Here is a 26,964-nt window from a genome sequence, read left to right as displayed (position 1 = left end):
TTGCCGATTCTAATTTTGGGATTGAGTTGAATCAGTGAGGTCCATCTCGCCAATTCCAACAAATAAAGAAATTAGGTAATGTATTATTCACCTACATTGCATTACTACAAATTATTGGTTAATAAGATTATCTTGTGTTTCTAGTGTTGTGAATTTTTTTGTCAGCTGTCAATTTTCTTTCAAGTTTTGTTCATGTGAATGCGATGAATAGATAAAAAAAAGATAAGTTTGCATCATGCCATCTCCATTAGACTAGAACCTAAGACTTTTTTTACCACATCGCCTTCGCGTATGAGACTTAGTGTGAAGCCTCGCCCCTCCTATGTCGAAATCCTGGCTCCGTCCTGCTCTCGGTGTGACGACATCCTTCATCGTCTGGCGAGACACATGTGGCTATGTCACGGTGATCTCGAAACACTTCAACGAGAAAGAAGAACAAAACTGGTAATGAGGGGAATGGTACAGTGAGCTTGGTGATGACACAGGAGGATACCGATGCACCCCGATATTGTAAAGTATTGCAAAGAAAAGGGAACATTGCACGATAACCAAAGGTTCAAGCAAATGCCATTCGTGTAATCATAGGGGTCGATATGGACGTCCACAGTTCCAATATCGGTCATTGAACGAAGGGGTTTCGTTCATGTCTATGATTTACCAAACCTATAGGGTCACAATCGTAAGGTAATCATGATCCGCTGAGGGTTAGTAGGATGAGAGTATCGAGGATTCATTTATGAAATTGCTTCATTGATATTCAGAATAGTGCGAGTGGAACAGAAAGCGTTTCGAGGTCACAACAAGGGTTTCGAAGAATATCGGGTAATACCGGGAATTACTGATAATTAATCTATTGTCGAAAAATGTTTCCAAAGGTGTTAGATTATATATGATATGCTCTAGTAATTGTTAGAGGGCTTTCATATTTAAGTTAATACCAATGGGCCTTAAAAGGCCAAGTGGTGGAAGGACCTTGGCCCACCAAGGCCCAAGTGGGGAGGCCCGCCCCTTTCCCTCTAGGGGAGACCAAATTGGGGAAGGGGAAGGACTCCCCTTCCCTTGTTGGCCAGCGCAAGGGGAGGGGAGTCCTGCCCCTCCTATTGGCTGCCCCTCTCCCCTATAACCTGTATATAGTGGAGGTCTTGGCCCTTTTCTACACACAAGTTTGGGAGCCTCCTCTAGTTCTTATAGCTCTAGTTCTAGTTGGTCCTAGATGACTAATTAGAGCTTGATCTAGTTCCTCCAATCCTCATAATAAGAAGCTTTGGACGGGGAAATTCTACTGGATCATGCAGACTGTATGCTTGCAACCAAGTAGGGAGGCCATGCTTTCGGTCTTCTGTTCTAGAGATTGTTCGAGGGCGAGATCGTTGTCAACGGTTGGAGGGACTCCAAGTATGGTCTACACCAACTCGTCTACTTCGGTAACACTCTAGAGTCGGTAATGATCATTGGTCCAAACCCTATATGCATCTTCATATTGTTCCTGGGTATTCATACTCAGAAACTTATTGTTTTCTACTACATTTTCCAACAGTGGCATCATGAGCGGTTCTATGAGTAGATGTCAGTTTCGATCTTGATCACATGTGCATGTGAAGGCTAACTTTCTTTCTTTGCTTCCCTCGAGTGTTGCTTCAGCTTAGTTCATTGACGGCATGGTGTCACTTTCACAAGGTTCTGACAATTGATTTAATCTAGCAACAAGAATTATCGCCTTAATTATGTGCATGCATGTAGCTAGAGTTATCCGGAAAATGATTAGGGGACGTCTAAATTTGTTTTGCTCTTGAGGGCATTCTTCGTGATATGCATTTGATCAGGCAATGAGGCGCGCATGTCGAGTTTGGGCCAGTACTCCATGTCCCAGAAAACAGACCCCGCTTTCCATACCTTCAGCAGCGGCTCCTTCGCCTTTTTCATCTTTCCCGGCGTGGGGCACTCTTCCCAGTTTTCAACAACTCATCGATTTCGGGGCTGCTCCTCTTACGTGGAGGTCCTTGATACTCAGCGGCACCATTGAATAGATCTCCATGGTTTCTGCACAAGTTGTCCACCTCGAGCCAACTTCGATGCCCCATGTACACGATTTTCCCAGACCCTCAATCTTTTGTTAGCTACTGAGACGTTGTATCATCCATGCACCTGGTGCATCCATAATAGCCGTGGCACACCTGGCCTAAGACATATCCATAACTGAGATACTCATGCATCTTGTCATCAGCGCGGATCTCATTCAAAAATACTCTCCTTTGCTGGCGGCCCATGTCTTGACCGGTGCTGTCCATAGCGTGTGTAGGTTCTCTTTCAGTATCCTCAGATATAGATTAATGTTATTTCCTAGTTTGTTTCGGCCCTTGAATCAGCATACTCATGTGTATGTACTTTTTCTTCATGCCCTTCTAGGGGGGGGGGGAGGTTGTACATCCATACAAACACGGGCCATGTCCTATGGTTCGTGTTCTGTTTGCCAAATGGATTCATGCCATCGATACTCGTCCCAAGCACGATGTTCATTGGAACACCTGCAAAATATCGATATTCGGCATTGAATTCTCTCTAGTGGCTTGCATCCGCGAGGTGTCTCAGCTTTAGATCGTCTCTATCGTCGGGCTTCACCCTATCCGGATCCTACCACATGAGCTTTGCTTCCTTAGGATCTAGCTATAGACGAGGAGTGATCGGTAACTACCATACAACTTTCTGAGGAAATTTCTGTCCGGCATTTTTGTATTGAGAAGCATTGCACACCGGATAGCTGGTTTTTTCCACGTGCTCCTTTCGATAAATGATGCAATGGTTGATGCATGCGTGGTATCTAATGTGCGGCAGATCAAGAGGGCACACAATTTTCTTGGCCTCCTCAACACTAGTAGGACACAGGTTCCCTGCGGGAAGAAACTTTTTATATTCTTGAGAAGCTAATCGAGGCTTCCGTCGGTCCATTTGTTTTAGCCTTCAGCTTTAGAAGTCCGAGCATGAAACTCAAGGGGGTCACCTCGGGATCACAACCATCATACAATGGAGTGTTCAAGTCTACCTCCAGTTGCGCCAGCTTGGCCTCCTCTCTAGAAGTAGCTCTATTGCTAGTCCTCTTCTTACGAAATAGGTGTCGAACATGAGGGTCCAGCCGGGCTGAGCTTAGTTGCGATGAAGGTTGCAGCGTGTCTGCGTCTTCTCCGCCTTGTCCGGCCTCTTCTCCGCCGCCATGTCCGGCCTCTTCTCTGCCTTGTCTGGCCTCTTCTCCGCCGCAATTATCGGTCATCTATTCGTTTGGCCCCATGTCGTTCTAAGCTACTATAGGAATGAGGAACTTTGCCATCTGCCACGGCTGACGGCAATGGCACACATGGCGGACGGCAAAGGTCTTTGCGTCCGCCAGCAGACGGCAACACGTCCGGCTGAACAGGCTACGGCAAAGGCCTCTTTGCCGTCTGCTGGCGGACGACAAAGATAAAAAGTTCTTTGCCGCCCACCAGCCAACGGCAAAGAGCCTGGCCGACACACGTGTCAGCTTAGTTTCGTTAAGTGGTTAACGGCGTGCTTTGCTGTCAGCCAGCAGACGGCAAAGACCATTGCATATTTGTCATCTGCTAGCGAACGGCAAAGAACATTGATTATTTGCCGTCTGCCAGCTGAAATCATAGCATGCCACGTGGCAGCGCCTGGGGGCTTCCCTATTTGGTAGCTTTGTCGTCAGCTGGCAGACGTCAAAGATGCAACGTACTTTACCGTCAGCTGGCAGACGTCAAAGCTACTAAATAGCCATCCTACTGCCCCAGGTTGCACAGGTGGACGACACGTGGCATGTTTGCCGTCCGCGAGCTGTTGGCAAAGCCCTTTGCCGTCCGCCAGCTGACGACAAAGAGTCTATACAACCCCTGTTTTTCTATTTTTTTCTTGATTTCATTCAGTTTGACAGAATTTGACATACATACACACACACACACACACATATGAAAATACTTTCGACAAGCATCCGAACACATATACATAGCAAATGGTTTCATCCAACACATATACATAGCCAACATATCCAACAATAAGCATACAATGGTTTCATCCATCCATACATATATAGGTATGGCAAGCTTCCTCACATAAAGCAAATCAAAAAAAGATGGAAGCATAAAGAGAAGAGTAGACTCCATCAACGCAAGCTTCCTCATTTAAAGCAAATCCGCAAATTGGAAAAGAAGCAAGTTAGAAGAAGAAGCAGAAGCAGAAGAAGAAGAAGAAGAAGAAGAAGAAGAAGAAGAAGAAGAAGAAGAAGAAGAAGAAGACTAGCTAGAGAAAGAAGAAGAATAGGAAGAAGAGGAAGAAAAGTAAGAAAAGGAAGAAGAAGAAGAGTTTTTTTTTCTTCTCTTTCTTTTTCTCCTCTCGTTTTTATCTTCTTCTTCTTCTTCTTCTAACTAAGGTAGGTAAAAATTCCATTTTTCTGCTAAGCTAGGTAAAAATGCTAAGTGTCGGTCATTTTAGATATAAGCTAGGTAAATAGGTCATTTTTGAGCTTAGTAAGGTTATTATGTCATTTTCGAGGAAAGTAAGGTAAGTCTATATCATTTTGAAGGTAACAAAGATTATCATGACATTTTTGAGGAAAGGAAGCTAAGTATAGCTCATTTTTTGTCTAGCTTAGCTAGTTATGCCATTTAGGAGGAAAGTAGCTAAGTATGCATTTGTTAAGCAAAACACTAGAGAAAACTTATCCTCATCACAAAAAATGTTATGAAGATCGCACTAAGGTAACAATTGATCCAAGTCATAATGATACCAAGCCTCATTATGAATGGCATATTTCCTAATCTTCTTATTCTTCAAGCGTATTGCATCCATCCTCAAGCGCATTGCATTCATCTTCATCTTGTGATCATCGACCACATCGGCAACATACAACTCCAATGTCATCTTCTCTTCTTCAATTCTTTTAATTTTTTCTTTCAAATAGTCATTTTATTTTTCAACTAAATATAACTTCTCGACAAGAGGGTCGGTTGCACATTCCTGTTCACATACCTCCTAGATTAAAATTTGTCTATGTCAACTTGATGGCCATAATTGTCATAAATGTGAAATGCAACAAATAGTTATAAAAGAGGATTTACCACATTAGAATCATAAAGCGGGCGAGGACCGACGGGGACGGATATCAAGACCATGGCGCTATGTATAAGAAACAATCATAGAAAGTAAGAAAATTCTACAAGTAACTATACAAATCAAGTACAACATAAACAATTTAATACCTAGTAATACTCTGGTTCAATAAATGCATCATCATCATCACTATCAGTAATGACGTGCTCATCATCATCATTAATAAATGCATGATCATGTGGAAGGTCACCTCAACGTAATCTGTCAAGCATTGACAGGTCATCCGCAGCAGTAACCTCTTCTAGTTCAGGCTCTTCTTGTTCCGGCTGAGTGGTGAAGTCGGGTTCACTGTCGCTGTCTATTTCAATGTTCTGGGGTGGAGTAGAGCAGTTCTTGAAACGATTTTTGTAAAGACGTGTTTCTTGGAAGAATTCTCCTTCATATGTGTCTGGGTTAATGTGAGGTTCATAATCATCTTCATTGGAGGGAGGTGGTCTAACACGTGGAGGAACTTCATAAACGACATCCCAACCTTTGAGATTAGGATCACTTTGACAGGCCCACGGTAGATAGAAAACTTGGGTTGCCTGTTGAGCCATAATATAAATATCGGGAACATCCAAATGGGTGCTTTGATTGATTTCCACTAGCCCTATATGTTCATCAGTCCTTCTAGTCTCCTTGGGCTAGAACAAATAACATTTGAAGACTACGACGTTTGGTGGGTTTGCACCATAGAATTGATGTTCATAAATTGCTTCAACTCTTTCATAATACTCGGTATCTCCTTCACCGATAGCAGAGACAACAATTTGTAGACTTTCCGTCGGCCATAGATAGCTCTTTGCCATAGGTACGGAAGCGATACGTGTTGATGTCGTATTTGTCAAATGAACGGACCTTATAGTCAAAACCATTGGCGACTTGTCTCAATTCGGCGTCTATAAGCTCTGAATTAGCCTACAAGTTTAATACGAAAGGGATTGTTGCATTGGCCACAAATTAGACGAAGAAATGAAATGTTCTAATGAAAATTACCGTTTGTTTGAACCAAGAGATGAAACCGGGATAGCCGCCTCCATGCTTTGCCAGAAGCTCATCCTCTTCGACGGAATCCTTTTGGATCACCGCTCTATACGACCGGCCATCATTCCGCTTCCCTACATTAAACATGCACGGTTTCCCTGCCATCGGCCGCATATTTAAACTCAAGGCCCGCCATAGCCACATCAATCCTCCCCCGCTCCTTTTATCCTCTTTGCACCATGCCCGCCATGGCCTCTTCGAGTTCCAAAGCTATCTGGGACTGCCTCTCACTAGAGTTGACAACAAAAATCACCGCCAATGCTGCCGAAAGCCAGAAGCTTCTAAAAGAAGATCGACGAGGCGGTCGGTGAAGTATACGGCAAGAGCTAGCGAAGACGAGGGCGACGTTGCCAGCTCTGCGACACCCGCGCCCCACCGCCGGCAGCGAGAAAGAGTAGAGCATGGGGGATCGCTGACGCTCTAGTCCCAAGAAGACCTCCGCCCTTTCGCTGGCCGATTAGCCACTTTCAAGCTGCGGAGGCGAAGCTAGAGCTTCAGTTCCCAGGGCTCATGGCCGGCAGGAAATGGGCAAACAGGCACCGACGGTCATTTAGACTAGGTTTAGAGTACGGTTTAGTTCGAATATATCGAAATGCAATTAGTTTTCCTCTGATGTAGATGAAAAGCATTCGGGTTTATCTAAAAATTATTCAAGTATGAATTAATGTAGTCTGGTTTGTCTAAATATCCCTCAAATTTGTTCACTTTAGTTAAATTTATTCCGAAATGCAACCGAACATATACACATAGCTTTGGATGATCTCCTCCGACATCAGTGTCCGCGGATCGAGGTAGCTTCTCACATCAACACTTCAAGATCCAAATAAGGATAACTCAACCCGTTGAAACACACCCGCATATATGGACCAATAGAAATAATGGAAACTTTATTTCAATGTTTGTCAGACTTGAATATAAGTGGAACAACGCATGGGTACATGTACTAGTATTAATAAAGCAAGGTGTGTTTTTCTGATTTTTTTCATCCGTTCACCCTCAAAAATATTTTTTTATCAAAGGCAGTACTAAATTTTTGTGCGTCCGTCTGCTATAAAAAACAGTTTCTCCGGGCTTTTGTGAGTGACCCGCACGCACTGTAGCCCAGCGAAGCTAATCCACTTATTTTTCTACCCACATAGCCGGGGTGGGGCAAATAGTCGGAGCTTCGCAGAGGGCGCGCAAGGCTGGGCCGACCAGTTTTTCTTTTTTTTTCTGTGTTCCGTTTCTATTTTTCTTTCCTTTTTCTGTTCCAATTTCATATTTCTTTTTCGTTTTTCCATAATTCAAAATATTCAACAAAATATTCAGAATTTCAAAATCTTTTCACATTTTCAAAAATTCAGAATTCCAGTTTTTCCCCCATTTTTCAAAAATGTTCGTAACTCTTAGTTTCCATTTTGTTCAAAATATTGATTTTTTCAAAAAAATTATTTATGTTTTTCAAAATTGTTTGAGATTGAAAAAATGCATTTTAATAACGTTTTAAATTTTTGAATAATACTCTTTTTTAGTGAAATATTGGCGAATGTAATCTATACCTACTAATAAAGCATGGTGTGTTTCTCTCATTTTTTTTATTCTTTCACTGCCAATTGTTTTTTCTATGCGGGAGACTAAATTTTTGTGCGTCAATGACTCCGTCTGCTGTAAAAAAAACAGTTTGTCCAGAATTTCGTAAGTGGGCCGCACACGATATGGCCCAGCGAAGGCAGCCCATGTATTTACCTGCCCACGCAGTCGGGGACACCCTATTTGCTGCATGTTGAGGCAAACATTCGGAGCTTCGCAGAGGGTCCACACGGCTTCGCCGGCCGTTTTTTTTTTCCTGTGTTCTACTTCTATTGTTTCTAACTTTTTTTATTTTTTCCCTTCCAAGTTTATCGTTCTTTTTTCCTTTTTTCTTAAATTCAGAATACTCAAAAAAGTTCGAAATTTCAATTTTTCCACAATTTCGAAAATGGAGAATTCCAAAGTTTTGTTCCTGTTTTCGAAAATATTCGGAACTATCAATTTTTTCTCTTTCCAAAATTTGTTCCAAATTCTAAAAATATTCCTATTTTTTCAAAGTATTGTTTCTAATTTCCAAATTTGTTTATGTTTTTTTTAATTTTTTGAGATTTTTCTTAAAAAATGCATTTTAGTTATATTTTTCAAAATTTGAATAATACTCTTGTTTTTGTGAAATTTTGATGAATGTAAAATAATATTCACGCTTAATTTTTTTTTCAAAATTTGTTGTGAATGTTCAAAACATGTTCCTATTTTCAAAAATTGTTAACAAGTTTCGAAAATGATTTCAAAAACTGTTCGTCAATTTAAAAATGTTCCTATTTTAAATTTATTATTTTCTCCAGAAATGAATGGAAATTTCTAAAATATGGTTCTCCTTTTTGGAAACTGTTCAGGATTTCAAATATTGTTCATGTTTTGAATGTGATACTGCAACATGTTCTTAAATATTGTCACTGGCCATTGGTTAGCCAGCATGTGGCCGTGTCTTTGAGCGCGTGATTTCGATCATTCAAGACGTTTCTTTTTTATTTTGGATTTTTACCCGCCCCTTACAAATAAAGTTCGTTTCGGTTTCTATCGTGGTCAAGCCTGGGCATTTCACATGCCACACAACTTAGCCGGCCCATCTACTTGGGAAATAAGGCAAAATATTTAAGTAGTCCCACATTGCTCCTTGGGCATCAGGAAGGCCTAGCTATACCTAGGGTCGAGAACCATGTCCAGTCAAGGGCAAAAAACGTTCAAGATCCTGTGCCGCACCAATGAGGACTACTGCATCACCGTCCGCTGGGATGACGACGGGGGCATCGCGGTCGTCATGGCGCCAACAAACCCCCGCGACCAGCAGCAGGTAAGGCAACCACTTCTCGTTAATCAGTGTCCTTTCATTAGATTGTAGAGCTCCATCAAGACATTTCTAGTGTTTCACGGGTCTGACGCTGCTCTATGAATGCATGATGTGGGCGGGTGCAGCACTGGTACAAGGACACGAGGTTCAGCTCTACGGAGGACGAGGACGGGTTCCCGGCGTTCGCACTCGTCTGGGCAGTCTGAGCCCGTGAGTTCCACCAGCACCACCACGCTTGAGTGACCTGTAATTTCTTGGATCTTTGTGTCCATCATTGCTCACATACATCTCACATCCACGTGCAGGTAACTCTGGTGCCGTACAAGTACGACCCAGAGGCGGTGGACGAATCGGTGCTGTGGACGGAGAGCGACGATGTGGGCGACGGCTTCCGCTGCATCCGCATGATCAACAACATCCACCTCAACTTCGACGCGTTGGATGGCGTGACGGAACTCCAGGACGGCACCCCCATCGTGCTGTGGGAGTGGCTCGAGGGGGCGAACCAGTCCTGGATGATCCTGGCGTGGGGCACCGACGGTGGCCTCCATCCTGCGCTGTCCTCTGAGTGCACCATGCGCATCTTCTGCAGCGCAGGCGAGGAGTACAGCATCGCCGCAAGGGACGGCGCGGTGTGCCTCGCGCCTGCGGACCCCAACGACGACCTGCAGGTGACAACAGATGGATGATCAAAATATAACCATGGTCGATCTTAATTGATTAGTGACTGAGCGCTAATTACAAATGTCCAACGAAATGTATGTATACAGCACTGGGTGAAGGACATGAGGCACGGTGAAGACATCAAGGATGAGTATGAGCAGCCTGCGTTTGCCCTGGTGAACAAGGCCACCGGTGAAGCCATCCAGCATTCCCTGGAAAAGGGCCACCCTGTAAGCTAGCTAGTCTCTGATTTGGTGTGTGCAATACTGCAGTTGATTAATATATACCTCGCCTGGACTGCAGGTTCGCCTTGCGGCATACGACCCGTACTGCCCGGACGAGTCGGTGATGTGGACGGAGAGCGAGGACGTCGGCGACGACTTCCACTGCATCCGCATGGCGAGCAACATCCAGCTCAACTTCGACGCCGTCCATGGCGGCGAGGACGAGAGCGTGGTGCAGGACGGCACCACCATCATCCTGTTTGACTGGGTTGAGGGAGACAACCAGCGCTGGAGGATCGTTCCCTGGTGTGAGTAATAAAACTGGAGGATCATGTGCCAATCCGTTATACTGTTATGTATATGTTCAGCAATCACCTTAATTAATCGATTGCCAATCTCTAATGCAGAGAGCCAGAGTCATCAAGTGTTCTGCCGGCCGCTCCGCCGAGAATAAAACTGGTCGGCGGCGACCCGGGCCGCTTCTTTTTTTTTGCCACCCTTTCACTCGTTAGTCCGACGGGCATGGATCACTAGCTTGCGAGCTCGGCTCAAAAGAAGAAAAAACTATACCTAGATCCACGCGTGTGTGCGTTGCTTATTTGTATCCTTTTATTTCCAACGAATAGTTATTGTCCTTTTTTCTTGGTGTCAGTGGTGGCAGAATTAACACGACATCGATTCCGATCACACCTAGTGTCGGTGTCAAAACCGACGGATCTCGGGTAGGCGGTCCCGAACTGTGCGTCTAGGCGGATGGTAACAGGAGACAAGGGACATGACGTTTTTACCCAGGTTCGAGCCCTTTCGATGGAGGTAAAACTCTACTCCTGCTTGATTAATATTGATGATATGGGTAGTACAAGAGTGGATCTACCACGAGATCAGAGAGGCTAAACCCTAGAAGCTAGCCTATGGTATGATTGTTCGTCCTACGGACTAAAACCCTCCGGTTTATATAGGCACCGGATAGGGTTAGGTTACACAGAGTCGGTTACATCGGTAGGAGATCTACATATCCGTATCGCCAAGCTTGCCTTCCACGCCAAGGAAAGTCCCATCCGGACACGGGACGAAGTCTTCAATCTTGTATCTTCATAGTCCAGGAGTCCGGCCAAAGATGATAGTTCGGCTAACCGGACACCCCGTAGTCCGGGACTCCCTCACCTAGTATATTTGTTGTGCCCCTAAAAAAAAGAAGTATATTTGCTCTGAAATCATTATGGTGGATGATGTGGAAGATGAGTTGTACTAATAGTGGGCAACGTCAGTTTGAAGTAAATCAGGTGGTTGTCGTTTTTCCTCTGCCTAAGTGATGCCGTCTTTTGATATCCCAGCCACTCTATCCTAAGGTTAGATATCCCACTATTGCATATTGTCTCCTCCAACATATGCAAAACCAGATCCAACGCAAGCAATAAAAATAATGATACGAGGCAGACAAAGGAAATGTTGTACTCTCATGAAAGGGGATGCTTGGGATGCATTAAATTTGGGCCATGTGTGACAGATCTGTGAGGCAAGCACACATGCTCCGCAAGCAGCAATACTTCAACTCCACCATCAACAAGTTAGGCCGATGTCAGATCGAGCCACACTGCTATGCGAATTACTTATTTCCTCCTTCAATGAACAATACATTCATAAAAAACTTTATTGACGTAATTACAGACTTAGGATAGTGTCTACATTCAACAACATTAACCTTTCGTTGAATGATGCTAACAAGCTTCAGTTTCAGCGTCCACTAAACATGTATTGTCAAGTTATATTTGCATTCTATAAAATATTGATTAATGTGTTCTTTTCAAGTCTATAGGTCACACAACCATATGGAACAGCTCTAACCGTGATTTCCATCCACCAGTTTTTAACTACTTTTGTACATGCATGTTCATGCATAAGAATATCATTCCCTCTGATAGTACATGTACTCCTATATTCCCCGTTTTCATGATATGTTATGTTCACTGTTTTCATGAAGTACAGTGCTATAGTTAGCACATATGTGTAATCAGCATGTATGTCTTGGATCATATATATATATATATATGCATGTCACAAACATTAAATTAGTAAAATATATTTGCATACGTTATCCAAGGAACTACCTTGTAGCATGTGGAAACCAAAATTTTAGTATATTAGGAGACTAATGTTCTGCTAATTAACATGTGGAAGCTCAATCGTATTCATTTGAGGGGCACAATTGAAAAAAAAAGTTTACTAGCATCTGATGGAAAATACACAATTCAATTAAGCCTTTCTTATCCATTCAAAGAGATAGAATGCGATGCCAAACCTTGGTCAGAGTGTACTATAAACTTGAAGTCAATCTGTGGTATAATCATAAGAAAATAAATATAAATATACATTTGTAAGAACATATATGAAATGCATAAGGTAAAATAACCAAACAATATATTTCACTTTTGCACTAGGAGTTTCAAAGGAAACAATATTGCATGCTTTTAGTAGTATTACAGAATGATATTCATTTTTTTAAATTATATAATGTTCACATATAATAAATGCTGCTCCAATTTTGAAAATTATGAATAAAACTTTTAAGTAGAATGATATCATTGCTAATGTCGGTAGCCTATTCATCAAACACCCATGCAATTAGTGTTTCAGTGCAACTTAAGAAACGACCGATGAATTTTGCAAATAAAAAGAACTTGCCAAAGAATATGTCCGCATATCCTTCTAAAATTTGTAGAAGAGCTCATTTACTTTTAGGAACTTGTAGATATGTGATGCTTTTTAACGAAGATTTTACCCACACAAAAAATAACAGATTTGATCAAAAAAGATGGTTGCTATCAATTTATTTTACTTTCGGCCTTGAATGTATATATCAAAAAATAACAGATTTGATCCAAAAACATGGTTGCTATCAATTTATCTTACTTTCGCCTTATATGTATATAGTTTGACCAAGTACAAGTGATATCTTATATCTGTCATGGATCTTTACTATAGCGGTATAATTGTAATTCGTGGATGCATATTCATTCCCATGAAGAATGATGCTCAGAGTTGTATACTCGAGATAACATTAAATCTAATTCAACATGTGTAAATGGGATGGTTTCCCTAGATTTTATTTTTTACTAATAAGCGGAAGATTATTGCAGGTTCATTTTTGCATGAAATCTAGGTAACCTTTGGAATAACATACAACTCGCTGTTACAAAAAAATGAAGTAAGAAGTAAGATGTATCCACAAAACTCCGACAAATTAGGAAGTCAAAAAATGGTTCATATATGAGCATTCATTGTTCAAGTTTAAAATGTCAAAAAATTATGATATTTAAAAAGAATAATCATATTGAATTGTTCCTTCTTTTGTTTTGAACTGTTTATATGGAAAATGCAACAAAATAGTGTTGACTAAGCAGACTACGTATAATGTGACTTTCTTCCTGTTGGCTATAATCGAACAAAAGAATGCATGATTTTTGAAGTAAAGGCAATGCATTTTTTTGTTAAAGGTGATTATTTATATAAAAAAATCAATATATGGTAGTTAGCAACACTAACATTCAAAAAACAAAATACATGCATAGCTATATTCATAAAATCTAGCCGCGCAATTGCGCGGGTCACCCCGCTAGTTAAATTAAATATAAAAGCCTCCAAATAATAACTAGAGCCTTTTATATTAATTTAACATCACCGGAAACATTCACCTATATATTATTTATCGGTAATACCCGACATTTCCAATAAACTCTAAAACCCTTCCAGTGACACCTAAACGCTTGCGGTTCCTCTCAAAACTATTTTGAATATAAATGAAACAATTCTACAAATAAATCCTTGATTTTCTCATCCTACTAACACTCAGGAAATCGTGATTACCATAATCTTGTGACATCGTAGGTTCGGTAAATCATAGACATCAACAAAACCCATTCGTTCAATGACCGATAACGGAAACATGGACGTCCACATTGATCCGTATGATTACAAAATTGATATTCTAGTGAACCTTTGGTTATCATGTGATGTTCCCGTTGTTTTGCAATACTTAGAAAACCCAGGATGCTTCAGTATCCTCCTGAGTCATACACATGCTCACTATACCATTGCCCTCATTGCCGATTTTGTTCTTCTTTCTCGTCGAAGTGTTCCGGCATTCCTGTGATGGAGGCACCTATGACTTGCCAGAGAATGATGGATGTTATCGCATCGAGAGGGACCTTAGAATATCTCTCAACCGTCGGAGGAGGAAATCCCACTCTTGAGCTATCATGTCCCTTATCAAACTTTCCTATGAACCAATAAGTTGTCGTTATGATCACTGTGTTATAGATGACGTTTGAGCAACCCCTACGTTCACCGTATGATAGGAAGTGACGGCGATACTCTCATGGCTTGAGGAAATAAAACACATGTTAACTCTCCTTGTTATGACAATTGATTTCATACGATATTATCTCAAACTATAACAAACAAGTTTGGGTCGACTCAATATGATCGTTCTTCTAATGTCGTACTCTCAATGTTGTTTTAGGACAACCATTACAGCTAATGAGGTCCTAAGATCTGGAAAACATGATCATCAACAACACTTGAGTTAGTCTTAAGAGGCGAGACTAGGAACCTACTTTTACTGTTTATCATTCCACATGTGCATATGAGTTTTCCACTGTATCACATATTCCAGTATGATAGCAGTAATAGCATGAAATACAGGCTATTAATTATGAAAATTTATATATAATAATACAATATTATTTTCCTCTAGGGCCTATTTCCAACACATCTTGGGCATGTTCATCACAGACGTCTTGAATTACGGTGTTGAGCTCATCGTCGTCGTTCTCCACAACCAAACCCAGGAAGGCCTCGCAGAGGGTGCCACCACTAGTCCGAGCACTGAGGTTAGGCCACATGTCATGGCGGGAGTGGTCGTCCATCGGGCCCCGCCTCACTGTCGAGTGTGCGGTATAGCAAGGTCGAGCTGGGCGCGGGGTCTTGATTTATTTTTGTCTTCTGCTTGAAGGGTTCCAACACAAAATACTAGGGACTATATATTAAATTTATATCAAACATTGTCTAACATGTTCTAGACCAATTGTTATGCCACATTATCAAATGCGGGACCCACATATCAAAATCCTCATCAAAATGACCTAAGCCACCAATCAGTTGTTTTTGTCTCAAATTTGTAAACCGGTGTTTCCTGCAAACCTATGCGTCAATGTGGTGGTTTTATGCAATCCACCCCTCTAGAATTGAATCTTAGTTACATGCCCAGAAGTTACAAAATTTCGTAAGGGTTAAAGAAATGTTATCTTGATTTGCCATTGTCTTACTACCAGTTTATTTTTATTTTCAACACTGTTTTTTTATTTCTCCTTCCCTATCCATTGATTAATTATCTTATCATCAGTATTAGCTGCAACAGGCTATTTCCATTTTACCCTGAAAGTAGTTGCTTATTAACTATGTAGAAGGGTGCATTGATATAATCACATAGGCAGTTCTGCCGGGCTTTAAATATTTGGGTCATGTACACATCATTTATATTTTTCATGTTGAGGATGCAGAGGATGAATTTTATGCTACCCATCATGTGCATTAAATTATCAAGACCAAACTGCCTGGCAGCCATAATTTTCCATGTGCTGCTGGTGCTGCTGTTGATTACTACGTAATCAAGTCCTTTTTTATTGTAAGCTTATATCTAGGATGGTTAGGCCGACGTAACTGAATTTAGATTTCCATTCTACTAAGATAAGTACTTGCACTAACAATTGTAAACCAAACATGGAAAAGCAACCTCTAGGCATGGTTAATTTTGTGCATATGCCTCGTGCTTGCTTCCTGTTATTCATTTATAATTGGTAATAAATATTTGTTCTTTTTTACCATAATTGAATTCATGTGCGGTTGTTTGTTGCATTTGCACTCATGGTTCTTCAGCACATCATGACAGTGCAACATCTTTGCATACTTCCATATACCTGGTTCATGCTTAAACTACTTTTTGATGACCGTAACTTCTTTTTCGGTCTCTGTTGACTAATTTTTGTGTTAACTTTTTCTGTATTGCATCTCATATGACCGTTACTTCTTCCCTTTTGGTGGTTTTTAATTTTTTAGTATGTCACATTTTGTTAATTTAGTTTGATCTTTTCCAATTTCCTTTTTTCTTTGAAAATGACGACGAACGGAAAGGATGTAGATGTCTAGGAAAACAGTAAACTACAAATAAGCAAAGAGCTTTAAAAGAGTAGCAGGACAACCAAAAAACAGGTGGTGCATCACTCTTGTTGGTGAATGTCTATTCGCCTATACGCCGTGGCTGTTGGTGGTCTCCGACGTCCCTACCGGCCTCCAGATTGGAGGGGCTTTGGCATCGCCTCGGGTCCTCGTCTCCATTGCACTGCCGCCGCTCGTGAGTGCTCCTCCTGCTCTTCCCTCTCTATGTGGGTGTATATTGACCTACCTTCGGTGATTTCTGTCATGTGTGAACAGCGTGTTTAGGGATTCCGACGGGCATTTTGGGGATGTTTTGTGAAGCCACTTTGCCCCCTTCGGCCGAGTTTGGTTGAATTAGTTGCAACCATCCCGAACATGATAAGGTGAGCTGACGATCCAGAACACAAGTAACATTAGGTTAAAATTAGAGCTTGTGTTGTAAGTTCACATGCCGAGGCTCTATAGTGAGATCTCCTCTTAAAATGCACTGTGAAGTTGTATTTTTTGTGATATTTTGCAAATGTGTTATTTTTTCGTATAGATCTCTCAGGATGGTGTTTCTGTTGGATATAATGATGTGTAACCTAAACTAAGCTAATTTTAAATAAATCTCTACCACAGGAATTGCTAGCAGCACTCAAGAAAAAGGCTGCTGGGCAAGCCGTGCATTGGAGCACTGGGAAGGACAGAACACAAGAAGCCGATCAAGCTTCAGGTGGTGAAGGAATCAAAAGAGAACATGGCTCCACCATCAGGTCAAGGTATGATCATCTCCATCAGATCAAGGTATGATCATCTTCTCCTATTTCCTGTGGCTCAAGCTTGTGTTCCGTTGATCCTGGAGAATCTAACAGTTTCAAGACATCTTTAAGTTAAAGAAAAAGAACATACCATAAGACACCAATATTTTTTTTCTGAGTAAGAATTGCATAAAAGGTACATTCATTCAAAATTAAAGTTACGAAGTTATTCGCTATATTTTAAGGACCTGGTGGTAACACATCTTATATTGTAGATAAGAGGAACCTAAATTCCCGAGCATCAACTTGCCAGTGATTCTTATCTTAGCCTTGCTTAGCAGGATGTGATACTCGGCACATGGTCGATTGCGTAACCGCAGACTCACCAACTCTTTCCATGCATCTTTACTCCGGCAAAAAATATGGTCTCCAATTTGAATTTCCAATGTAGGATTGAAGCAAATATGATGTTTTGTGATTTGAAGATCCACTTTTTTTTCTTGGCTAATTCAGTAAAGTTTTGTGTATGTTACTTCACTACCCTGCTTAGTTATTCATCTAGGTAGTGTTGCTGTAATTTTAGGTCTCTACTGCAAAGCTTTCTTTAGCTGATACAACAGGGAATGCTTTCAATACAAAATACACATAAGTTTGGGTAGACTAAATATTGGTTGTGGCACTAGAGCTACTGCCAATATGGTTCGCTTCCCGTGTGAATTGTAATCCATTTAAGATACGTAACATATTTGCCAATTTTGTTAGTATCATTTTCTTGATAACTCTATTGATAATCTTTTTGTGGCTGAATCCAGAGACTCATTCTTATCCTCATACTTAAAGCAATGATTACTTGAAAGAAATGGTTATCATTTGAGATAAAACAATGTGTTTTCTTCATGTAGATTAAGATAAGAGGAAGTATATTGACACTATTTAAATTGTAATTTGATACAAGCAGGCTCTCTAAGAAACATCTTATCACAACAACGTACTAAGTTTATATCACGCTCATTCCAATTTGCGCGGCAAGGCCCGCGTTACCCTTCTAGTATACTTTAACCACTCATGATTTGAAAGTGTAAGAAATTACTCTGTCCAAAGAAAACATTGTCAAAATTCAAGCACGTGCACAAGGACACCATTATATATCATAAATGGGGTGATTCATTTGAGCAATGGCATGTTTCACTATGGTATGATACATGCCTAACTTTTGCATTAAACCACCACATAGACCGATTACATTAGCACCACACAGTCAATCTCAAGTTTTTTAGTTAAATCTTGTAAGGCAAGTAAGGGGTGCTTTGGTTAAGTGTTTCCTTAATTGTTAGAAAATATGATCTTGGGATTTAATCCACATGAATGGCACATTCATTTTAGTGAGGCCGTTAATAAGTGGTTAGATGATGGCACTAAAATCACTTAATAACAAAGGATAAATGCCGGCTAACCCAAGAAGAATTAGGCACTTGAATGGGGTTTGTCCGACACTGAATCCTGAAGATTTTAGCTTCACCTTATTTGGTGGTATGAGAAGATATAATATTTACCAACAAAACAAGCTTCTTGGTGCAGAACTTTTGTATAGAGCTTTTATTTATGAAGCACATGGAAAAGTTTAGCAACAAGAATGACATCTTCATCTAAAATCTTGCTATAGGAAAAGATATCATCGAAGTACACCAGAACAATTTTTTCCATCAACTGCCATGAAGCACGATTCGTTCACCTCGTGAAGGTAATAGGGGCATTTGGCAAACCAAATGACAAAACTAGCCACCCATAGAAACTTGGGTTACCTAGTCTTGGAAAGAATGAATACTTGTGTTAATTTCATTGTCCCACCCCGTGTATATTGAATTCGGAATTAAAATTACTTTCAGTTACTTACTCATGCTTTGTGAACTCTAGATGTCCTATGGCGCATTGGTAGCTTGATCACCCACATTAGCAATGTTACCTTTCCTCTCACAGTATCACCATTTCTTGTTTGTAGACTATTTCTCATAGAAAGATTACGACTCCCAAGTTGCTACTAGATAAGGGAAATTATTGTAATCTACCACAATTTTTTGCTCAGAAGTGTTCTTCCAGAGACTCTCGACTCTCATATTCCAGAATAGTACCTTCTTCTTTGATTTTCTTTCTTACAATGAATGGTTTCAACACCTCAGTATGTAGACACCAACAACTTAAAGTTTGTTATAGTTTTGCATTGATGTTGAAAGAAACATAGGGTGTGCTTATCTGCAATGAAAAGACTGGGATATATTTGTGCATACACATGTATTGTATTGTATTCTATTCATGACTATAATGAAAGTTTACTTATATATGTCCAAGATATACAACAAATATCTAGCTTGTTGCTTTCTTAGTTACATGGACTACAAGGAAAAAAATACATGAAAGAAATTCAAAATCTCACAATGGTAAATCTAATTATGCATACAATTCTTGGGAACATACTTAGTGGAGAAACAACAACTAGCACTTGATTTACACGGAATTTGATCTTCAACGTACCCTTATATGGGAGACTTAGTCTAATTCGGTTGATATATCTACTGACGGTCCTTGTATTGGATATTTCGAGCAACGCATGTCGGAGTCAATCTCCGGATAGTGATAGTATGCTGCATTCAGGGAATGATGCAAATAATGTTAGCTCCTACACGTGTGTACCCTAACGTAGGCTTAATAATTCATACGCAAATAAAGACAAGTTAAGAAAATATAGTTCACCAGAAGGTGGACGATTCTGGTTCATCATCCCAATCTGCGTGGCATGAATCCAGGCGAACTGAATTTTTGTCCGTTGGAGCAGTAATGTTGCACTTGGTAAAAGGACTTGTGATTCCCATGTTCACTGCTCCTTGATCATTTAACTGAAAAATGGAAACATCATAACAACATTAGACGCGAAATTATATATCTACGATAGACAATAATTATACACACGAAATATATATCCATGGAATCATAAGAGTTTCAATCCTCCACATTAATTACAAATTCAAGAAATCTTATCCATTACTATGCTAGCAATTCACAGTGTATGGCCCATATTGCGACTTAATACAAAGCAAAATATGTGGTCGATAAGTTCACATTAATAAGAGAATAAATATTGTACACTTCCATTTAAAATACATTTTTATATTAGGTACCATCTCAGCTGGGAAAAACTCTTTTCGAGCTTTGAATGTTAACTGTAAAAGAATTACAAATCATAAGATATTAACTATGAAATGGCGCACCAAAAAAATATGGGTTAGATTTTAAAATCATGAATTATGAAATGATTCTCATGTTAGTTATGAAAGTTATGAAAGACAGTTAATACATTTTTTCAAATGTCATTGCTAATAGAATAATTATTTTCTACCATAGAGAGGCCGCCACTTTGTTCATGTCCCATTAGTATGCAAAAGTTGGGAAGCCCTGGGTAGTTTATTTTGTGAGCCGGAAGGTAATGGGTTTTTTTGAAACATGACTCCTTGAAGTTTATTCCTATAAATTCCTATGCTTTAATACATATATAGTTCATATACAATGTAAACATAATCTATGTTTTTGTAATTTCACCAGGGGTTGATGACTAGTGCCCTTAACAAGAATGTTTGTAATCAAGTATGTGCACCTTGTTTTGTAATTCCGTATTCTCTTGATGAACGATGTTTAATTTCCTATGTAGCTCTATATTTTCCTGACGCATGAGGCTTTCCTGCAGTTGAAAGTTTATGAAATGACATAAAACGAACACCAAACTGTAATATGCTGGTATGCAGTACAATCATAATAATTGACAGACTAGGCACTAACATTCATGTTTAACTCTTGCATTTCATCGCCAATAAATTTGTCCTGGAATAACGATTAATATAGTTAGTGACACTTTAGATGCATGAACCCAGAAGATGAGAACGACAAATATGTATTACCTTAGTTAGTCGAATGTTATACAAGCTCGTTTCTAGATGATTTTGTAAATGCTTCAAGTCTTCAAAAGATAAACCAGATAGATGTTGTCCTAGCAACTGCCTGCAGTGGCTTAGTAAGGTACATATATATATATATATCATAATCTAATTACAGGATTTTACTTTATCTTTTACAAGTTGTTCAATATGGGTACCAAGTGTAACTTTTGCCAATCATGATGAAATGAGTGTGTGTGTGTGTGGGGGGGGGGGTGCTTGTGAACTTCTATTCAAAATTTCATCTTACTAACGTGTATGTTTTAAAATGTAAGGTGTCGATGTTGCACTACTTATATACATGCTTTCGGTGACAACTTGTATAGGTCAGATTTTTACTTTGTTTCGAAAACACACATAACTATATGGTATTTTGTTTTAATACATTTTGCTCAGTTATGTGTATTTTTGTGACTGATGCAAACCATATAGCAAGTCATCAAGAAACTAAAAGAAGGTATACATAGACCAAGAATCCAGGATAATAATAAAATTAAAGTATCTCCATGAGAATAAGAGAAATTGGCCCTTTTTTAGCTGAGAGAATACAAACATATTCAAGGTTCTACATTTGGTTGTATATCAGTCATACCGATGATTCTCTTGCAAGGTACGTAGTTGCTGCTCCAGGCGAGCAGTTTCCGCTTGCCAAAACTGTTAATGTACATTCACAAAAAAAGTTAATGCACATTGTAGAATATGAAATATGAATTGTTTAGAAATACTGGGCTATCTCTGACAGGTCATCGCCAATGGAGAATAATGATTATGGACCTCATCATAATAGAATGTTATTTTTGTGAAACTGACCATGTCAAATAGGTATTGATGTATTTTTTAATAAATTTTAACATCACCCAAGGGTTTTTATAAGGTCCGTATATATGTGATAGCTAGATATCAAGACGTGATTAAGCAACCCATCTGTAGTGCCAAGAGGCTCATATGCCTGATAACCTAGTAGTACACCCCCACACATATAAATTCAATTCATACAATTAGCGGTAAGTCCCCGGTAACATGCTACCCCCTACTCGTCACGCTCACCCGCATAACCTCTTCTTCCCAAACCCCCCCTCTAGGCTATAGAGTTTAAACTTGCATTTTCCAATTAGATGATTGTTGGTGTTTTGGTGGTTATTGCCCAATGATACTAGGGTGCAAAAGAGCCCATTACAATCAATAGGTGACTTAGCCATGGGTAAAGGGTAAAACATCATGTTATGCCCGTACATAGTGTGGTGCTGAATATGTACATTTACAACCTTGAAAGTATGAAATATCTGAAGAAGAACAGAATCCATGGTTTGGAAGATATGATAGTATGAAAAGTCACTGAGAACTACGGTGGAAGTCATACCTTAGCTTCAGCACTTGCACTCAGGAGTTTTTGACCATCTTTAACAGCCTGGTATCTTTCAATTAAGGGTTTCATTCTGGTAAAGAAGGGAGACCATGCTATAATCTCAAAAAAAAATAGTACACAAAATAGATAATAACGTCATGCTTACTGAAATTTCTTGCGAGTGAGTAGAGTATCCGTCAGTGAGGCATACATGTGTCAGTGTGAGTAAATTATATGTCTCGATTTATGTACTACTACATTTCATACACACCATCAATGAATCTATTATAGATAGTTGGTATTCTCAATATTCCATATTAATTCTTCTAAGATACCACGATAGTACTATGAAGAAAAAGGTATATAGCCTTAGTTTTCACAATATATTTATTTTATGTACAAAAATAGTATAAATGCGAATTACATGAACATATGCACTCAAATGAAAATTTTCATAGAACTCACTTTTGAGTGTGAGTAATTATTGATGCAATGTATTAAAAATGAGAAAAATGCATAACTGAGCCATGTAAATGGCGTATAAATGTGGATATACATACTCCTAATAGTATAGGATCATTTTCCTATACATTGAACAACTACTTGGCAAGTATTTTATGGGTCATAAAAATATCTACTCTACAACCTGTCCATTTCAGTATGTAGGGACTCATTGGTGTTTCTACAATTTCTTTTTAACCATAAGGAATTTATGAAAGTGTTATATATCGAAGTTCATATTTAATAAAGGTATTTCCCATGATATATGCTTTGCGTCATTCTGATGAACGATTTGAAATTGACAACAAAAAGTTTTTAAAATTGCTAACATGAGAAATCTTTATAAATGCTCAGTATAAAGAAGTCGTGGCTAATCAATCATCTTCAACCAGAACAATTTCTGCCTCCACCCCGATCTCCCTTCCTAGCCAGCGCTTCGACAGCCTCCTACCTCCTCCTTGTCATCCATTCCCCTTGCCATTTTTAGTGACTAGTGGACGAGCTAAGCCCTGATACTAGTCGAGGAACGTGGCGGAGGGAGGTCCCACTTTCTTATCCTTCAACTTGACATGAAATCTATGGATGGTGGATGAGGAAGAGGGTATGGTTGTGCAACGGCGGTGATGGCATTTCTAGCCTAGACATCGAATTTTGAGTGAGATGTGTGTGGCCATGATAGTCTCTACAGGTACGCGGGTGGCAACAGTGGCTTGTTGTGTCCCAACATGGTATTTTTCTGCTTGGATACAAGGCTAATGATGTGCTCCTGCGTTGTTAGGCGATGGTCACGATGGCTCGGAGGGTCTTGGATCTTAGGACAAGGAAATAATGACTAATTAAGTTTTTCCATAGGTTCTTATGCCACATGTAAGGACCATATAGAAGGACGGCCGTACGGGATTCCTGGAGGGTCTCGAATAGGGATACTGGAGGGGCCGATGATCTTCCTCCCTCGTCAATCCCCATCACACATGCAATGTCGTGGCTGGAGTTCACGCTTGTGCATGCAAGTTCTTTTTGCTTGAGTGGCATCACGTAAAGACCCTGGTAACATGTTGCTGATTGGATCATGGGATTTGGTGGTGACAACAATTAAGACTGCAATTTGGTGCTGCTTCTCGAGTACCCAGTCTCAAGCTCCAGGATAAAAGCTCTAGGTATGAACCTAGTTGGTTATACCTAGCAACAACGATGTTGTTGCGTCATTACGTTGTTGAAGTCATTGCTCGGATTTAGATCTTTAGATTGAAAAACCTAAGATTCGGCGTTCGGTGGTTGGATAGGGTGATGGTGGCGCTTGTACATCATTACCTTCCTAAAGTTGTTGCTACTGGGGAACTGTTCTCGTTGTCCTTGTGATGTCAAGAGATCGTCTGTGAGAATATGATCATTGATGTAGTTTGCCAATTGTTTTTCTGCTTGCTTTGGATTTTTTGGCCGTTTCCCGGCTAGGCGTAATTTTGGTCTTGTATGACTTTTTTTCAATGCCATCATGTTTCATTGTGTGTTTGTTGGTGTTGGGTATGTGCATCCTAGTTATGCAGAGGATGGGTGTATCCTCTTGATGCTTCATTTTGAGTCAATAAAATCTACCCTTTGTCGGAAAAACTATCTTGGCAACATTGTATAGTTTGTATTACTCCTATGCACAGCTAAAAGCATATATTATATATATTTTGCAAAACATGAAGAAGTGTGACTTATGACAAACCTTAGACTTTAGATAATTTGGAACAGAGAGAGTACTCCTCATATCATGCATCATCCTGATCCCAGTCAAATGTGGAGTCATGTTTCCACCAATGAAGGGTAATCTCCAAGTGCTCATACTTAACACATGCGAGCTTAACCATGAACAATGACTCGAAGATTCATTGTTAGGCGACAAATTTTCATGTGTTTGGTGTACTCATGGTGATATATGCACGTGTATGACATAATTTTCTAATTTACAAATAACTTATTATTTACACTAGTGTATTTCACAACATTAGTAGTAGGAATGAACCGGACAGAGAATCTATATATGAAAAAAGTGCGAAGGCATTTTTTGATTTCACTTGAACGAATTAGGTTATATTTATTTCCATGGATAACATGTTAAAATAAAAGCTGTAATTGCATGTACTACCCAATGAAAATATATTTATTTATATCCTGTGCTAAAGAAAACAGATTTGGCATATTCTTTAGGTTAAGTGTATTTGCTTTTTCATTTTGGGACTGTATCTTCTACCATTATATATTTTTCTTTCATGTTCGCAACTGCGGAAGCCATCCTAGCACCGTAATATGATGTCAAGAGAAACAAGACAGTTGACAGTATAGCTAGTTGCATTTGTCTGATCTTTGAGATACTCTATGTTGCTTGCCTGAATATATATATGTTGGAGGAGACAGTAGTGGATCAATATATATTGTTTACTTTTACCAAGACAAGTTTTTGTATTTCAATGGAAGAAGTTGAAGCTCCAATTAACACAGTGTTCTTCAGCATTTCACGGTTTGAGTGGTGAACATGGAGAAGTCATAGATCACAGTGCTCTCATGCATGCAGAAATAACACCCCCTCCCCCACCCCCCCCCAAAAAAAGTATACTCGAAATAGTATGCTTAACCGAGGTCGAATGTGAACTGTTCCGGAGGATTTATATACTGCAAAGACCTGCAGCTCATATCTCATATGAAATGAATTAAGGCTAGGAACTTGACGGCATGGACATAAATGAACTTGCCAGTTGATTAAACTTCCAGGTGTGTTGATTTCCAAGATCTGCTTACTGGGATTTGCACATGAGAGAGAGAGAGAGAGAGAGAGAGAGAGAGAGAGAGAGAGAGAGAGAGAGAGAGAGAGAGAGAGAGAGAGAGAGAGAGATGTTGTATCTCCAAAAATTTGACCACCATATGGATGCACGCACTCAACAGTAAGAGGGAAAATTAAACGGATTGAATACATGAATTGAAAAAATATCTGTATGTTGCTATTAGATTCACAGAATAATTATCAATCCATATGCGAGAACAAGAGAAAGCAGATATGTGCACATACCCGGAATTGGAGTACTCATAGAGGCGTCCGGTGTTGGAGAAGATGAAGATCCCTACCTGGGCATCACAGAGAACGCCCAGTTCCTTGCCCTTCTTGAACAATCTGCTCTTCCTCTTGGAGAAGGTCACCTGTCGGCTTGTCTGGTTTTCGATCTTCTCGATCACGGCCTTTCCGCGGACCATCACGCCTTTGTGAATCTCAGATCACGCCTTCGTGAAGTCGCAGCAAACACGCGGGCGGGCGTCTGACCAGAGATCTTGCCTATCTACCTGCGTACTAGGTGAGAGAGAGAGAAAAGGGGAGAGGTAGTAGCGGTATGGAGAAGAGTGGTTTGGTTTGGAATGTACTGGTACCTATAGCTAGTATTATACCCCATGACCGCTTGGTGCCATGACAACTAACCCGCGCATGCACGGACCTACTACCTCTTCTACTAGCCATGACCTACTCCTTTTACAAAACAGATGTCTGGATGGCGTTTCTGTTTATTGAGTTCCTTTTATCTCGTCATTGTAAGTAGGCATGCTAGCTCCCACTTTGCATTTTCTACTGGACAAGCAAAAGATTCCGGACGAGTACAAAGACAATATAAAAGGTTAGATCTGGATCAACATGTCTGACATATGCTATATTATTATACGGACGGCTATGGCATGTAGAGAACTGCAAAAGAAGCTTGATAAGGTATATGCAGGATCTAGCAGGGGTGAAACAAGAAAGTATCCACTTCTGTAGGGTAATACTATATCTTTGACTCCGATGTAATGTTTCCTAATTTCAAAAAAGAATGTATATATTCCCTGCTTAGGTACATACGTGAATGCGGCACATGTTCACAGAGACAACTTGCAATTCTCTAAAATAAAACTTTTGCGTTGGATTCTCTCACATTATCTTAGCTTCATCCAATACCATAGAAACGGGCATTGTAGCCACTACTAGGATCTGGTTATTTGCCGAGTACCAAATGTACTCGGCGAAGTCCCATATGCACTCGGTAACTCATTTGCTGAGTGTTACAATCTGCAAAAGGGATACGGTATACACACTTCAGGCAAAATGGACTTTGCCAAAAAAAATTGTTAATCACTTGGCAGTCCATTTGTCGAGTGTCGAAACCCAATACACGGCAAAAATAAGAACCCAAACGAATAGAGCGGATGACACCGTAGTCACGTGGCAAATGACTTGTCGCGTGCATGC

General features: G+C 40.0%; 1 protein-coding gene and 1 pseudogene across 1 annotated transcript; one reads left to right on the top strand and one right to left on the bottom strand.

The window, feature by feature from the left end:
• Positions 1-8,911: 8,911 nt before the first annotated feature.
• On the top strand, positions 8,912-17,532 carry LOC123158708 (ricin B-like lectin R40G2; annotated as a pseudogene).
• A 2,095-nt stretch (positions 17,533-19,627) lies between these two features.
• LOC123158707 (MADS-box transcription factor 23-like) lies at positions 19,628-26,035 on the bottom strand. Its single transcript, XM_044576598.1, has 7 exons — positions 25,762-26,035; positions 22,227-22,302; positions 21,459-21,520; positions 20,831-20,930; positions 20,712-20,753; positions 20,530-20,613; positions 19,628-19,774 (listed from the first exon to the last, which is right to left on the bottom strand). The coding sequence occupies exons 1-7, from the start codon at positions 25,941-25,943 to the stop codon at positions 19,628-19,630; spliced, it is 693 nt and encodes a 230-aa protein (XP_044432533.1). The 5' UTR covers positions 25,944-26,035.
• Positions 26,036-26,964: the final 929 nt, after the last annotated feature.

Source organism: Triticum aestivum, chromosome 7B (genome assembly GCF_018294505.1).
Source record: "Triticum aestivum cultivar Chinese Spring chromosome 7B, IWGSC CS RefSeq v2.1, whole genome shotgun sequence".
NCBI lineage: Eukaryota > Viridiplantae > Streptophyta > Magnoliopsida > Poales > Poaceae > Triticum > Triticum aestivum.
Note: the sequence above shows the minus strand (reverse complement) of the source record. Positions and strands in the feature narration are given on the sequence as shown.

Excerpts from the sequence above, each read along its gene's own strand:
- LOC123158707 (XM_044576598.1), bottom strand. The coding sequence starts at position 25,943 with ATGGTCCGCGGAAAGGCCGTGATCGAGAAGATCGAAAACCAGACAAGC. Across the intron at positions 20,754-20,830 it reads ATAACATTCGACTAACTAAG|GACAAATTTATTGGCGATGA; the intron begins GTAATACATATT and ends TCGTTATTCCAG. Across the intron at positions 19,775-20,529 it reads ATACGGAATTACAAAACAAG|TTAAATGATCAAGGAGCAGT; the intron begins GTGCACATACTT and ends TCCATTTTTCAG.